This window comes from Phaenicophaeus curvirostris, chromosome 36 (assembly GCF_032191515.1).
Source record: "Phaenicophaeus curvirostris isolate KB17595 chromosome 36, BPBGC_Pcur_1.0, whole genome shotgun sequence".
Lineage (NCBI taxonomy): Eukaryota > Metazoa > Chordata > Aves > Cuculiformes > Cuculidae > Phaenicophaeus > Phaenicophaeus curvirostris.
The window spans coordinates 653,118-665,810 of NC_091427.1; the positions used below are offsets into that span (position 1 = coordinate 653,118).

Consider the following 12,693-nt stretch of genomic DNA (forward strand, 5'->3'; position numbering starts at 1 on the left):
AGGCACAGTTGGGACAGGAGAGCTGTGAGGAGGTAGGATAAAGACCAAGGGTACCAGGACAAACCCACCTCCCATGCATGGATGTGTGGGAAGAAGTGGTTTCTCCCACCTTGGACTGGAATCTGACCTTGTCCATGCTCCTCTGGGAACAGCACAGCCTTCCAACACCACCACAGCAGCTGCCAGAGCCAGACACAAGGATACAGCACCCATCCTCACCTCCCCTCTCCCTCTCCCACTGTGTCTAAGCCCTCAGGGAGCTGCAGCAGCTCCTGCTGCTGTCAGAGCAGCTCACTCGAGCAGGGTGGAATCATTAAGGTTGGAAAAGCTCATTCACGAACACAGGCGGGGTCCAAAAGTTCCCACTTGTAGCCTAGAGACTTCAGAAAAGGTATCAGGAAAAGCACAATTTGCTTGGCAGAGTCAGTGGGAGACGGCGATGGTCGCAGCGAACACAAGGACACAGTGAACCTTCTGCCAGCAATTCTTGTCCCTGCCGTGGTGGAAAAACCACCACCACGCTGAACCAAGTGAAAAAAGAAGAGTGTTATTTAAAAATGTACAGAGATTCCAGGAGCACAACGCAGGGAATAAAAAAGCAGGGAAGGAATTCCCAAAAGCGCTTCCCCTCCAGAGAAGGCTTTGTCCTTCGACTTCCCATCACAGCCCTCCCCATGCTCAAGCACAGCCAAGAGCGATTCCAACAACTGGCCCTTGACCGCTACAGAAGAGAAGGAATCTCCATGGAAACCACTGCCTGCGTTTCATACCTGCACCCTGGGATGCCCTCAGGAACGACTGTATTTGTTCCACACGTGGTTTCTCACAAGCGGGAAGCTCTGCCTGGCCTCCAGCTCAGAGCCTGACAAAGGTGACGACAAGAGAGCAGTTACTTCACGCTGACTTCCAGGCAGCGGCGCTGGGAAGTGCCAAGCTATCGGCACCACTGTCCGGAGAGAAGGCTGGGGGGGACCAATCTGCCCCCAGGAGCTCCTCCGAGATAACCAGCCACTTAAATCCCCTCTACACGTGTATTTCCACAGGAAACTGTCCCCCAAGGAGTTGCGGGGTTCCTTGAGGTGTTGCTGTCAAACACAGCGCTGCCTGCTGGGCTCCCAGCCTCCTGTAGGAGGGCACCAGGGGCAGGCAGCCAGCTGCTTCCTGCTCAGACAGGGCCAGGAGCCAAGCTTCCCAAAAGTCACTGCCAATCAGCGACTCTGTGGACCAGAGGTGACCACACAGACTCAAAGGAAGCCCTCTGGGTGCATTGGGAAGGACACGAGGTGGATCCAACACCAACCCAGAGGTGGATAACTCCCTACACTAAGTAGTTCTAGGGTATTGCTGCTCTCTGGAAGAATTCAAACACAACTGGAACTGCAGCGGAGCTCAGGAACCCACGGGATGAGGCTCACGCTCCAGTGACCGAGTGCTCAGCAGACTTCCAGAAAAACCTGACACCTGAAGACTTGTGAGCTGCCCTCAGAGGACAAATCATTTGGCATCAAACAAGCACACAACTTTTAAAGTTTGTTGAAGACAAAGTGACCAGAACCCCACAGCACCTCTCAGGGCAGCCCCTGAGAGCCAGCGTGTGCTGGCAGACATCAGCCATCATGGCTCCCCCTCCATGCTCAGCTGCTGCACTGCTCCAGGAAGCGCTGCTGCCATTCTCTGCACTTGTTCTCCCTGTGCAACAAGAAAATCCTCCTTGGGAAGCTCTCCTCCAAATTCAGCCTTGCCTCCTGTCCCCTGGGATGTTGGACACCAAGCACAGGATGGGGCTGGGCAGCCATTCCTCAAGCCGTGGCAGCAGCAGGAGGTGAAATTCTGTTTCTCCTTGATACTTTGTGTGGTTCTTCATCACATCTACATGTCTTCAACGCTCCACTTGTAGGCGAGCTCCTGAACTGCCTTCTTGTTGGCGATCCTGGCAAAGCGCTGCTGCTCAAATCCATTGGACCTATAAAGTGACAGCAAGAAGATGGTGGGCTGCTGCGCCGAAGCTTTTCTGAGGCAAGATAAATTTTCAGGGACATAACAAGCTCTCCACTGCTTTTACTCCAGCTCGGATTCCGCCACAGTCTGTGGTCAGCAGCAGTGAGCATCACTGAAACTCTTCACACCCTCACTGACAGCGCCATCCTCGCTCCCTTCTGCCCTGCATCCATCACCCAGCTATAACTTAACCTCCCTCACCTGCTATCTGCAAATCTTAAAACTGTGAACTCTCTGAAGCAAAAGCTCATTTGATTCTCCCACATCCCAGCACCAGGAACACGTACCTGTCCACACCGTCCCAGCAATGCCCAGGCCATATGTTAAACCTGTTGAGCGGAGGTGCTGGTCCCTTGTACCTGGGTTTTTCTAGGAACAGAAAGAGCAACACAGCAGTTAGTTGCTGCAGCGGAATCATGCGGTCACCCCATTGCACAGGCATAGCGCAGAGGCTGCCACTCAGCCAGCAAAGAAGAAACTCCCTCAGAAAACCAAATCTGTTGAGTTTTACCCCACCAGACCCTGCTCCTTAAGCAAACAAATAACAGGAACTGTTAATAACAGCAAATGGTACTGCTACGCTGGCTCCAGAGCAGAACCCCTTTAGGGCTGAGCCATCCCAGTAGTCTTAGGCCACTTATTTAACAGTAGTTGTATTTCTATGATGTCAGGGCCATAAACCACGACCCAGTGTAACTCAACAGCCAAACCTTTTTCTTTGTTTTCCTTGGCCTTCCTTTTCTTGATGAGGTCAGCCATGGGGTCCCCTTCTCTCTCTCGCTCCCGCAGCATCCGATCCAGATCCTCATCATCGATATAACGGGCCAACGGCTTCTGCATCTCCTTTATCGCATCTTCCACATTCTGCTGCTGTTGCCTCTCCTGCACCAGCCTGAAAACACACACGGCTTCACCCCTTAACCAAGCAAACATTTGCTCAATTTGCAGGATAGCTCACAGTCCTGAACTTCCAGCACTGGTACAGCATTCCCAATGCACATCCAGCAACAGAGAGTGGTCTCTAAGACACATGGAACCCACACTTTCAGCGTCCCAGGCTCAAACCCAGAGCGTAAGTGAGCTTCAGCACCCACCCCTGTGAAGTGACATTCCACCTACACCACCACTAGGAACAGTACTGTAACTGGGCTAAAAAGCAGGGAGCAGAGAGTCCGAAGGTGTAACACAAGGGCCCAGGACTGGGCTGGGAGCTCTGGAGAACCTTACCCTTTTCCCCACTTGGCGTACTGTGCATCTCTCTTGGACTGTGCTTCGGCTTTCTGCCTCTGCTCCAGCCACTCCCGCATCAGGTCTCTCTTACAGCCGGACTTGTCTCGATAGACGGTCTCAGCATGTCGGGATTCCTCTGGAGGGGACAGATGCCTCAAGTCAGGCGTTTTGAAACATTTTTAGACACGAATCTGCTAGAGTGAGTCCAGAGGAGGCCACAGAAATGATCCGAGGGCTAGAGCACCTCCCATACGAGGACGGGCTGAAAGAGTTGGGCTCGTTCAACCTGGAGAAGAGAAGGCTCTGGAGAGACCTTAGAGCAGCTGGTGCAGACAGAGAAAAAACCTCTCCCCTTCCCTGTGATTTCAGCGCCTTTGCTCTGAAATCAAATTCTACAAATCTTTTATTTCACGAGCTCAGTGACCCTAGCCAAGGCATCCATCAGCACAGCTCGACGCTGTTCCACAAGGATGCTCTCCAGGGCTCGATAAAGCATCCAGAGCCACCTGAGAGCAGGGAAAAAGAAAGCGAACTGGCCCTGTTCAGCGGTTTTACACCCCTACCTTCCAAGTGCTTGGTATTCCTCTCATTCCTCCGGAGCTCCTGCTGCTCCCTCCGCAGCACATCAGCCGACACCAAGCCAGCTTTCACCCCGGAAAACATCACATTTGCCTGCAAATCAAACACAACTCACACTTACTGCTGGCTGAAAGCTGCGCAGCAATCCAGAGGCAGGAAGAGACAACCATGTTACAGAGACTTTCTGCTGCCATTCCCAGGAATAACTTCCCTTGATCCTCAAAATTGAGAGGACTGAGGCAGAGCTCCTCTCCTATGCCTAGCGCCTACCTCATGCTCCTTCTTATCTCAAGCAGAGGGTCTGGCACAGCAGCATGCACGAGTTAGATTAAATTCCTACTACACGCTTTGTAAATCATTGGATTTCCCTGGTTTTCTATCAAGAGGAAGTAATCCACAGCTTAAATAGGAAGACAAAACACTCACCTTCTTGGGAGACCCTCTAGCCTCACGGTTGCGGGGAGGCGAGAGGTCAGCATCGGAGGTGTTCTGGAAACCCCCTGCAGTAAAGAAATAGTTAAGTAAAAAATGCAGAATTAGACAGAATCAAGACCTTAAGAGATGACAAACCATAGGCAAAAGACAAGTATAGGGTAACAGCCCGTGAATTCTTTTCTTCCTGAACATGTGCCACCTGGAGACAGTACTTAAACTTTCCTTTCAAACGCATTTAAGACTTAGTCACCTAACTTTACACCAACGCTAATCTAATTCTAATCCATTTGAATGAAAAAAGACAATTATGAGAACTAGCTTTACCAACAGAAGCAACAACCTATCTGCTACCATACCATGACGGGAGACCACAAATTCCATGCCACTCACCTCTCCAGAGCAAACATGACCACAAGGTGGGCAAAGAACCAGACAGAAGGAACAAACTCCACACACTCACCTTTTGTTCTGCTCTGCTTTTTCAGACTCAGTGAAGCAGCTCTCTTCCTCCAAGGCGGTGATGAATCTGAGTCGGAATTGTACCTCTTCTTCCGTGGAGGAGACAGATCTGGAGTGGCCTGACGCTTCAGGCGCGACGTCGACTTCGCGGAGACACCAGGCCAGAGCCGAGATTGCTCTCCCTGGGCTCCCCATAACTGCGACTTCTCTGGGGCTTTACAGCTCTTTTTCCCCAGCGCTGAACTGGCATCCGGGGAGTCACAACGCCTCCATCTTGGGGGCGAGAGATCTGGGGTGTCGTGGCGCTGGCACCGCGGAGGTGTCGGCTCCGGGGTGTCGTGGCGCTGGCGCACCGGAGTTGACGGCTCCGGGGTGTCGTGGCGCCGCGGAGGTGACGGCTCCGGGGTGTCGTGGCGCCGCGGAGGTGACGGCTCCGGGGTGTCGTGGCACCGTGGAGGGGTCGGCTCCGGGGTGTCGTGGTGCTGGCGCCGCGGAGGCGACGGCTCCGGGGTGTCGTGGCGCTGGCGCACCAGAGGTAATGGCTCCGGGGTGTCGTGGCGCCGCGGAGGTGACGGCTCCGGGGTGTCGTGGCGCTGGCGCACCGGAGGTGTCGGCTCCGGGGTGTCGTGGCGCTGGCGCACCAGAGGTGACGGCTCCGGGGTGTCGTGGCGCTGGCGCACCGGAGGTGTCGGCTCCGGGGTGTCGTGGCGCTGGCGCCGCGGAGGTGACGGCTCCGGGGTGTCGTGGCGCTGGCGCCGCGGAGGTGAAAGGTCCAGCAAGTCACGATGCTTTTGCTTAGCAGGTGACAGGTCTGGGGTGTCATGCCATTTCCGTTTTGGTGGTGATAAGTCTGGGGAATCATGTCGCTTTCGCTTAGGAGTTGACAGGTCTGGGGTGTTCTGACGCTTCCATCTCAGCAGCGAGATATACGGAGAGTCGTAACGCTTCCGTCTTGGAGGCGAGAGCTCTGGAGTGTCATGACGCTGCCGCCTTGGAGGTAACAGGTCTGGGGTGTCATGACGCTTCCATCTCAGCAGCGAGATATACCGAGAGTCGTAACGCTTCCGTCTCAGCAGCGAGATATACCGAGAGTCGTAACGCTTCCGTCTCAGCAGCGAGATATACGGAGAGTTGTAACGCTTCCAGCTTGGAGGCGAGAGCTCTGGAGTGTCGTGACGCTGCCGCCTCGGAGGTGACAGGTCTGGGTTGTCATGACGCTTCCATCTCAGCAGCGAGATATACTGAGAGTCGTAACGCTTCCGTCTCAGCAGCGAGATATACCGAGAGTTGTAACGCTTCCAGCTTGGAGGCGAGAGCTCTGGAGTGTCGTGACGCTGCCGCCTGGGAGGTGATATGTCTGGGGAGTCGTGACGCTGTCGCTTAGGAAGCAAGGAGTAGGGAGAATAATTTCCCTCTCGCCTGGGAGGGGACGGATCTGGGGTGTCATGGCGCTGTCGCCTTGGAGTAGAATAATTCAAGGAATTGAACCACACATTTTCCGGTGGTGTGGGCTCCGGGGTGTCGTGGCGGCGCCGCCTGGGAGGGTGAAATTGAAAGTTAGATTTGTTTGTTTTGCTGCCTTATGCCTGGAGACAAATCCCGAGCGAGACCTGTAAAGCGTTAGCAGTCCACAATGGAAACAACTTTCTGAACATGGATTCACACTTGATTTTGAGCCTCTGGGTAGTGACCTGCATCACTGAACCACAGATTTCCCAAAGTGTATTGCTAAAATTGCAGACCGAGATGGACGATGCCAGCAAACCAAAGTTAACCAACAGAAGAGTTTCTAGATAAGCCTCATACCTCACAGTAGAACGATAGGCTGCTAAAACATCTGAACTCTGCGAGTCTCCATTCCGGTCTAAAAAGAAACAAGCAGAAAGTTACCATCATTTGGGTTCTCAGCAGTTCAGGATATTTAGCCAGTATTAATTTTAACCTGCAAGATCATTGTTTGGAGCAGTTTAACATCAAAAACAAAGGTCTGGGCTCACCTCCTAGAAGTTTCCACTTTGTATTTGTCCGGAATGCCTCCATGAGCTTCACTACATCTGGACGCTCGTCAATAAATTCTGAGACCTGATGATAAAAAAAAAACAAACAGAGTCAACAGCAAATCTTAGGAAGAAATGTTTTTCTGTGAGAGTGGGGAGGCCCTGGCCCAGACTGCCCAGAGCAGGGGTGGCTGCCCCATCCCTTGAGGGGTTCAAGGCCAGGCTGGATGGGGCTTGGAGCCCCTGATCCAGTGGGAGGTGTCCCTGCCCACGGCAGGGGTGGAACTGGATGGGCTTTGAGATCCTTTCTAACCCAAACCATACCACAAATGTATGATTTTCCCTCTAATAAAAACAATGCACCCATCCTTGCGACCCCCTACTCACCACAGGCATGTCCCCATCGTCCTCCTCCTCCTCCTCCTGTGTAGCAGTAATGCTATACCAGCTGACATCGTCATCCACAATCCGCATCCTGGGAGAGGGGGACAGGGGTCGTGCCATCAGCCCTTCACCAAGAGAGGGAACAGCCCCAGCTGCTGCCTGCAGAGGGGAGGAGGGGGCCCTGGGAAGCGTCCTGGCCCCGAGGGATGGGGAGAAGGGGGCCCCGGGAAGGGTTCAGTCCAAGTCCAATACGATGGGGATTAAGGGGCTTTTCCAAGGAGAGTCCCAGCCTTGCAACAGTGAGAGCAGCCCGCCCCCGGGGAGGGTCCCGGTCCTGACCACACGCAACGGCCGCCCGGGCGACGGGGGGGCAACCGGGGGAGCGACGGGGGGGGCGACCGGGGGGGGGCGACCGGGTGGGGGCGGGCAAGCTTCCGCTCCGGGCCCCGAGCCACGGGAGCGATGTGGGTGCTCCGGGCAGGGTGAAAGTCCCGGTCCCGGTCGCACGGGAGAGCGAGAAGGGGCCTCAGGGCGGCTCCTAACACCGTGAGGGGCTCGGGGGTCCAGACAGCCCGAGCCCAGGCCCAGCGCGGGGGGGGGACCGGGCCTAACGCGAAGAAGCGGCGCCGCGCGCAGCCCGCGGCCTCCCCGCTCCCCTCTGCTGCTCACCCGCCTCTGCCGGCGGATCCTGCCGGCTTCTTCTCGCGGCGCCGGCGGGGCTGGGCGGCCTCGGGGCCGCTCAGGTAGCGCTGCAGGTACTCAGCCATCGACAGGCCCTGCGCCGCCATGGTGACGCGGGCCGCAACTGGCGTCACAAGGGGAGGGGGCGCGGGCTTTATATAGGGGCGGGTGGGCGGGGCTAGCACAGGGGGCGGGGCTTCGAGAAAGGGCCTCGTGAGGGGGCGTGGCCTCGGGGAGGGGGCGTGGCCTGGGGCAGCGCAGACACCGCCCCTCTCTTCACACCTTTTATTGGGGAAGCGCAGCCCCCTGCTCCCCTCCCGACCCCGTCCTGGGCCCAGATCCAGCAGGGAAAGAGGCCAGCAGGGTCCGGGCTACCGGCCCGGGGCGCCTTCTGGCTCGTAGCCCTCCGTCCTCATGTCGTTCAGCCCCAGCTCCTCGTTCTGCTCAAACGTGCGCTGGTAGCGCTCCACTCGCAGCTCCGGGTCGTCCTCCGGGGCGTACACGTTCTGCAGGGAGAGACGGTGCCCGGTGAAGGCACAGGGATTGCGATGGGATTCACTTCCCACCAGCAGGAATTGTCCGTCACCCAAGCAGAGCACGGCCAGACCACCAGCCCCAAAGCCCAGCGAGCAGACGCTGCTCCCCTCTTCCTTCCCAGCCCCAAAGCCCAGGAGGCAGACACCACTCCCTTCTCCCTCCCCACAAAGCCACCTTTGTTCCCTCTCCCACAACATTTCCTTTCCCTGGACTCATTGCCCACCAACTTCGATCAAAGAATAAAGGAAAACTAACTCCGGCGCCTTCAGGGAACTCATTGCCTTCTATGACAAAGTGACTCGGCTGCTGGATGAGGGAAAGGCTGTGGATGGATCTTCCTGGACTTCAGTAAAGCCTTTGACACAGTCTCTCCCAGCATTCTGCTTGAGAAACTGTCACCTCTGGCCTGGACAGGCGCACACTCTCCTGGGTGGAAAACTGGTTGGCTGGAGGGCCCAGAGAGTGGTGGGAGATGGAGTTAACTCCAGCTGGAGGCCAGGGACAAGTGGTGTCCCCAGGGCTCAGTGCTGGGTCCAGCCCTGTTCAGTGTCTTCATCAATGACCTGGATGAAGGCATCGAGTGCACCCTTAGCAAGTTTGCAGACGACACTAAGCTGGGTGGAAGTGTCGATCTGCTGGAGGGTCGGGAGGCTCCAGAGGGATCTGAACAGGCTGGATCCATGGGCTGAGACCAATGGGATGAGGTTTAACAAGGCCAAATGCCGGGTCCTGCACTTGGGGCACAACAACCCTGAGCAGTGCTACAGACTGGGAGAAGTCTGTCTAGAAAGCTGCCTGGAGGAGAGGGACCTGGGGGTCTTGGTTGACAGCCGACTGAACATGAGCCAGCAGTGGCCCAGGTGGCCAAAAAGGCCAATGGCATCTTGGCTTGGATCAGACACGGCGTGGCCAGCAGGTCCAGGGAGGTTCTTCTCCCTCTGGACTCGGCACTGGTGAGACCGCTCCTCGAATCCTGGGGTCAGTTCTGGGCCCCTCACCACAAGAAGGATGTTGAGGCTCTGGAGCGAGTCCAGAGAAGAGCAACAAAGCTGGTGAGGGGGCTGGAGAGCAGGTCTTATGAGGAGCGGCTGAGAGAGATGGGGTGTTTAGCCTGGAGAAGAGGAGGCTGAGGGGAGACCTCATTGCTCTCTACAACTACCTGAAAGGAGGTTGTAGAGAGGAGGGAGCTGGGCTCTTCTCCCAAGTGACAGGGGACAGGACAAGAGGGAATGGCCTCAAGCTCCGCCAGGGGAGGTTTAGGCTGGACATTAGGAAAAAATGCTGAGGCAAGTGCTGAACAGCCAAAAAAGGTCCAGCAGCTGTGTCAGGGAGTTGTTAGACTCGTGCGTTGCAGCAACAGGAATGAATCCACACTGCAGAGCACAGAAAATAAGGGCCATGCTCACCTCCTGCAGCTTCCCAAGGAACTCCTGCAGCTTTTTCATCTTGCTGGGCACGGAACTGTCCCCCAGAGTGAAGGGGTTTCTCTCCACCTGGAAGATCAGACCCACTCCCTCAGCCTGCTGGGACACGCCAGCCCCACCGCCAGGCCTGGTATGGATGCAGAAGGGTCAGAACTCCATTAGAAAGCGGCACAGGATCACTCACCAACTCCCTGATGTCCTTCAGCAGCCCTTCCAGCGTGGTGAACTTCCCACCCAGTGCTCCCATCCCCAGCTCAAACTCCAGCTCGGGGATCTCCACACTGCAGGTCTCCGACTGCAAGGGCAAGCACCCCGTGAGCCTCCAGGGATGGACAGACGGACACCCACCCCAAGAAGAGAAGGCAGCTCTCTGAAGGCACCGTACCTTTAGGATATCCCTCGTCGTGTCGGAAGGGTCTGTAATCCGAAGAGTAATCCTGGTGCCTTGTGGTTCGATTGCTCCTCCAGACTTGACCTGGGAACAGCCAGCAGTCAGCTTTCTGGATTTTACACTTCAGAGGGTTTTCCCTGGCAGCTCAAAGGCTGCTTCCAACCTGAAGACAGTGTCCCAACATCGTGGAGATGGCAAATGTGCACCAAAGAGAGCTATTCAAACCACATTCTCCCCCTTCCCTTGTTCGGGAAGGGAAGCTGGACCCAACCTGGCCTCGCAAAGGCTCTGGCTCCCACTCGGACCCAAGCAAGGAAGCTCCTCTCACAACGCTGCCTGTAAATCCAGCCTCCCTCCCACACAGCAGAGGGAAGGGGCCCTGAGGACACCTGCCCACCGACACACACAACACTGCTTCCCCTCCCAAAAAAGGGTCCGAAGCTTCACAGCTCACCTCGTTTGTCCTGTGCCCGCAGGAGTCACAGTTTGTGGCCATGATAATCACTTCCTTGAAGTGTGGGATTTCTGGAGCAGCCAGTCAAGGAAAACTCGATGGAAGAGAACTCTCGGAGGAGCAGCCTGTGCTCTCCTCACAGCTTCCATCCTTCCCGAGGTACAGTAAAAGCTCACTGGCAAGCTGTGACCAGCGCCGAGGCAGGCTCTGCTGGATGTGATTTACTCCTGCCTTATGGATGAAGCAGGAAGAGGAGAGACTCTTCCCCCATCCCCAGCCTCTGTGCAGACCCCGTGGAGGGCCTCGATCCACACCCACACTCCAAGGATACGCACTAACTTCATATTCGTGCTCGCTGGCGCGTTGCACTCAGGGCAGTTGGTGTTGAACTGCAGCACCTGCGTCACAGGAACGGAGAGGAGAACCGGGAAGCCTGACCTGGATTCAGCCACCCAGGCACGGCCACCGCTGCACTGCAAAGCCACCCACCTCGTTCCTCAGATCCTCTGCGGAATCAGCCGGCTTCTCATCCAGCTCCTCTCCCTGCATGAGAGGGCACGAGGAGCAGCATTAAGTTCTGTTCCCAAATTCTGAGTGACCCAGAGCACGAGGGGACGGAGCAGCGCCACTTCCCAAGCCGCTCCCCTCACCTCCAGCCCCAGCATGGCAGCCTGCTCCGCAGTCCGCCGGTACCGCGTCACCACCAGAGCATCGTCCTTCTGCGGCGCGCGAGGGTTCTCCACGAAGCTGTTCCCTGAGGGATCATCGAGGATCTGCGGGAGAAGGAAACCTGAGGAAAACAGCCCAGGAGTCCCTGTGTGGAAAGGGGCTGTGCTCCCACGGCACTCACAAAGGTGAAGGGGAAATGCACTTCTTTCAGCTGCTTCAGTTTATCAATGAACTCCTCGATTTTATTTGCCACCTCTTTGTCTGTTGCCTGCAAGAGAGGACATGGATGGGAGCTACGTCGGGGCAGCCCAGAGGCGAAGGCAACGCTGCCAACAGAGCAAACCGGAGCCAGTAACACCGTGCAACACCAACAGCCAGAGGATGAGCAAAACCAGCATCTGCCAAGCCAACATCTCTGAGGAGCCTCCCCTTTCCTTACCCTGCGGACGGGCTGGTCCTGCTCCAGGCCCGCAATGGCTCTGTCAATTATCCCTTCGATGGTGGTAAGGACTTGGGAAAGGAAAGAGAACAGAAGTGACGGCGTCGATAAATACACCGCCGTGGGGCTGCTGGCCCTAACAGCATCCTCACACCAGCCCCGTCAGGCGCGTTTGACCTCCTGGAGCGGAGACCAGGTCCTTGACCAGCGCCTCTGGCATGGCAAGGGGCACAGCCCACGCACCCACCTCCTTTCTGCGTGAAAGCAGGGATCTCAAAGTCCAGCTCTGGGATTCGAGCCGTGGCACAGTCGGTCTTCACCACCTCCCTGTTCATGTCCTGCACAGGGGCAGGATGCTCCGCAGAGCAGCCAGGGCCTTTCAATCAGGGTCAATGCACTCCCTGGGAAGCTAAAAATGCTCCAGAAGCACTGGGAAGTTACACACAGCTCTAGGGGAAAGCACATTTGGTGGGGATACTCCCTGTCTCGGGAGAGGCTGTGGCTTTGCAACACAGCACAAAGAAAAGAGTGGGAAAGGCTATAGCCATGGCTGAGAGCGGCCAGCGCTCGGGAAGAGCAGCCACGCTTGGCTGGGATGAGTCTCTCCGGGCACCGTGTGCCTGGGAATGCTCAGCTGCGTTAGATGCGAGCCCAACACCAGTGCAGCAGTGGTTTGTATGCCGAGATTTTATGGGATTTAACAGGAGATAAGGGTACCCGAGTGGCTCAGACCCTGCTCCGCCCGGAACCGCGGCAGCACAGGCCTGATTCCAAGTGGGTTATTGGAACTGGGAGGAAAACAGTGCGAGCAGCCACATCTCAGGACATCGTTTACTCCCTGAATCCTCCAAGCACGGCTTGCACAACACTATTTGTAAACATTTACTTGCTTGTACTCATTTACAAAGCCTTGCAGTCTGAAGTCCCCTTCCCTTGTGTAACTGGTCCCAGTGCCATCAGGACTGGGGCAGAAATTCAGCTCCTGGTTTCTTTACACTTCTTTGTTCACCTAAGAT

At 56.1% G+C, this 12,693-nt stretch overlaps 2 protein-coding genes across 2 annotated transcripts; both read right to left on the reverse strand.

Annotated features, from left to right (window-relative positions):
- Positions 1-1,591: 1,591 nt before the first annotated feature.
- On the reverse strand, positions 1,592-7,877 carry LOC138732692 (BUD13 homolog). The gene is made up of 12 exons (XM_069879345.1): positions 7,752-7,877; positions 7,086-7,173; positions 6,699-6,783; positions 6,508-6,565; positions 5,998-6,237; positions 4,857-5,730; positions 4,234-4,296; positions 3,792-3,900; positions 3,226-3,364; positions 2,709-2,890; positions 2,286-2,367; positions 1,592-1,963 (listed from the first exon to the last, which is right to left on the reverse strand). The coding sequence occupies exons 1-12, from the start codon at positions 7,868-7,870 to the stop codon at positions 1,870-1,872; spliced, it is 2,133 nt and encodes a 710-aa protein (XP_069735446.1). The 5' UTR covers positions 7,871-7,877; the 3' UTR covers positions 1,592-1,869.
- A 225-nt stretch (positions 7,878-8,102) lies between these two features.
- On the reverse strand, positions 8,103-12,012 carry LOC138732708 (zinc finger protein ZPR1-like). Its single transcript, XM_069879365.1, has 11 exons — positions 11,925-12,012; positions 11,678-11,748; positions 11,420-11,506; positions 11,220-11,342; positions 11,059-11,112; positions 10,901-10,967; positions 10,570-10,640; positions 10,110-10,199; positions 9,909-10,019; positions 9,707-9,793; positions 8,103-8,269 (listed from the first exon to the last, which is right to left on the reverse strand). Exons 1-11 carry the CDS (start codon positions 12,010-12,012, stop codon positions 8,135-8,137), a joined length of 984 nt encoding a protein of 327 aa, XP_069735466.1. The 3' UTR covers positions 8,103-8,134.
- Between the last annotated feature and the right edge of the window lie 681 nt (positions 12,013-12,693).

Coding starts and splice junctions, on each gene's coding strand:
- LOC138732692 (XM_069879345.1), bottom strand. CDS start 7,870: ATGGCGGCGCAGGGCCTGTCGATGGCTGAGTACCTGCAGCGCTACCTG. Junction 7,174..7,751: donor GGATCCGCCGGCAGAGGCGG/GTGAGCAGCAGA, acceptor CCCCTCTCCCAG/GATGCGGATTGTGGATGACG. Junction 2,891..3,225: donor TACGCCAAGTGGGGAAAAGG/GTAAGGTTCTCC, acceptor GTGTGTTTTCAG/GCTGGTGCAGGAGAGGCAAC.
- LOC138732708 (XM_069879365.1), bottom strand. CDS start 12,012: ATGAACAGGGAGGTGGTGAAGACCGACTGTGCCACGGCTCGAATCCCA. Junction 11,343..11,419: donor TGCATTTCCCCTTCACCTTT/GTGAGTGCCGTG, acceptor CTTCTCCCGCAG/ATCCTCGATGATCCCTCAGG. Junction 9,794..9,908: donor TGAAGGACATCAGGGAGTTG/GTGAGTGATCCT, acceptor CTGATCTTCCAG/GTGGAGAGAAACCCCTTCAC.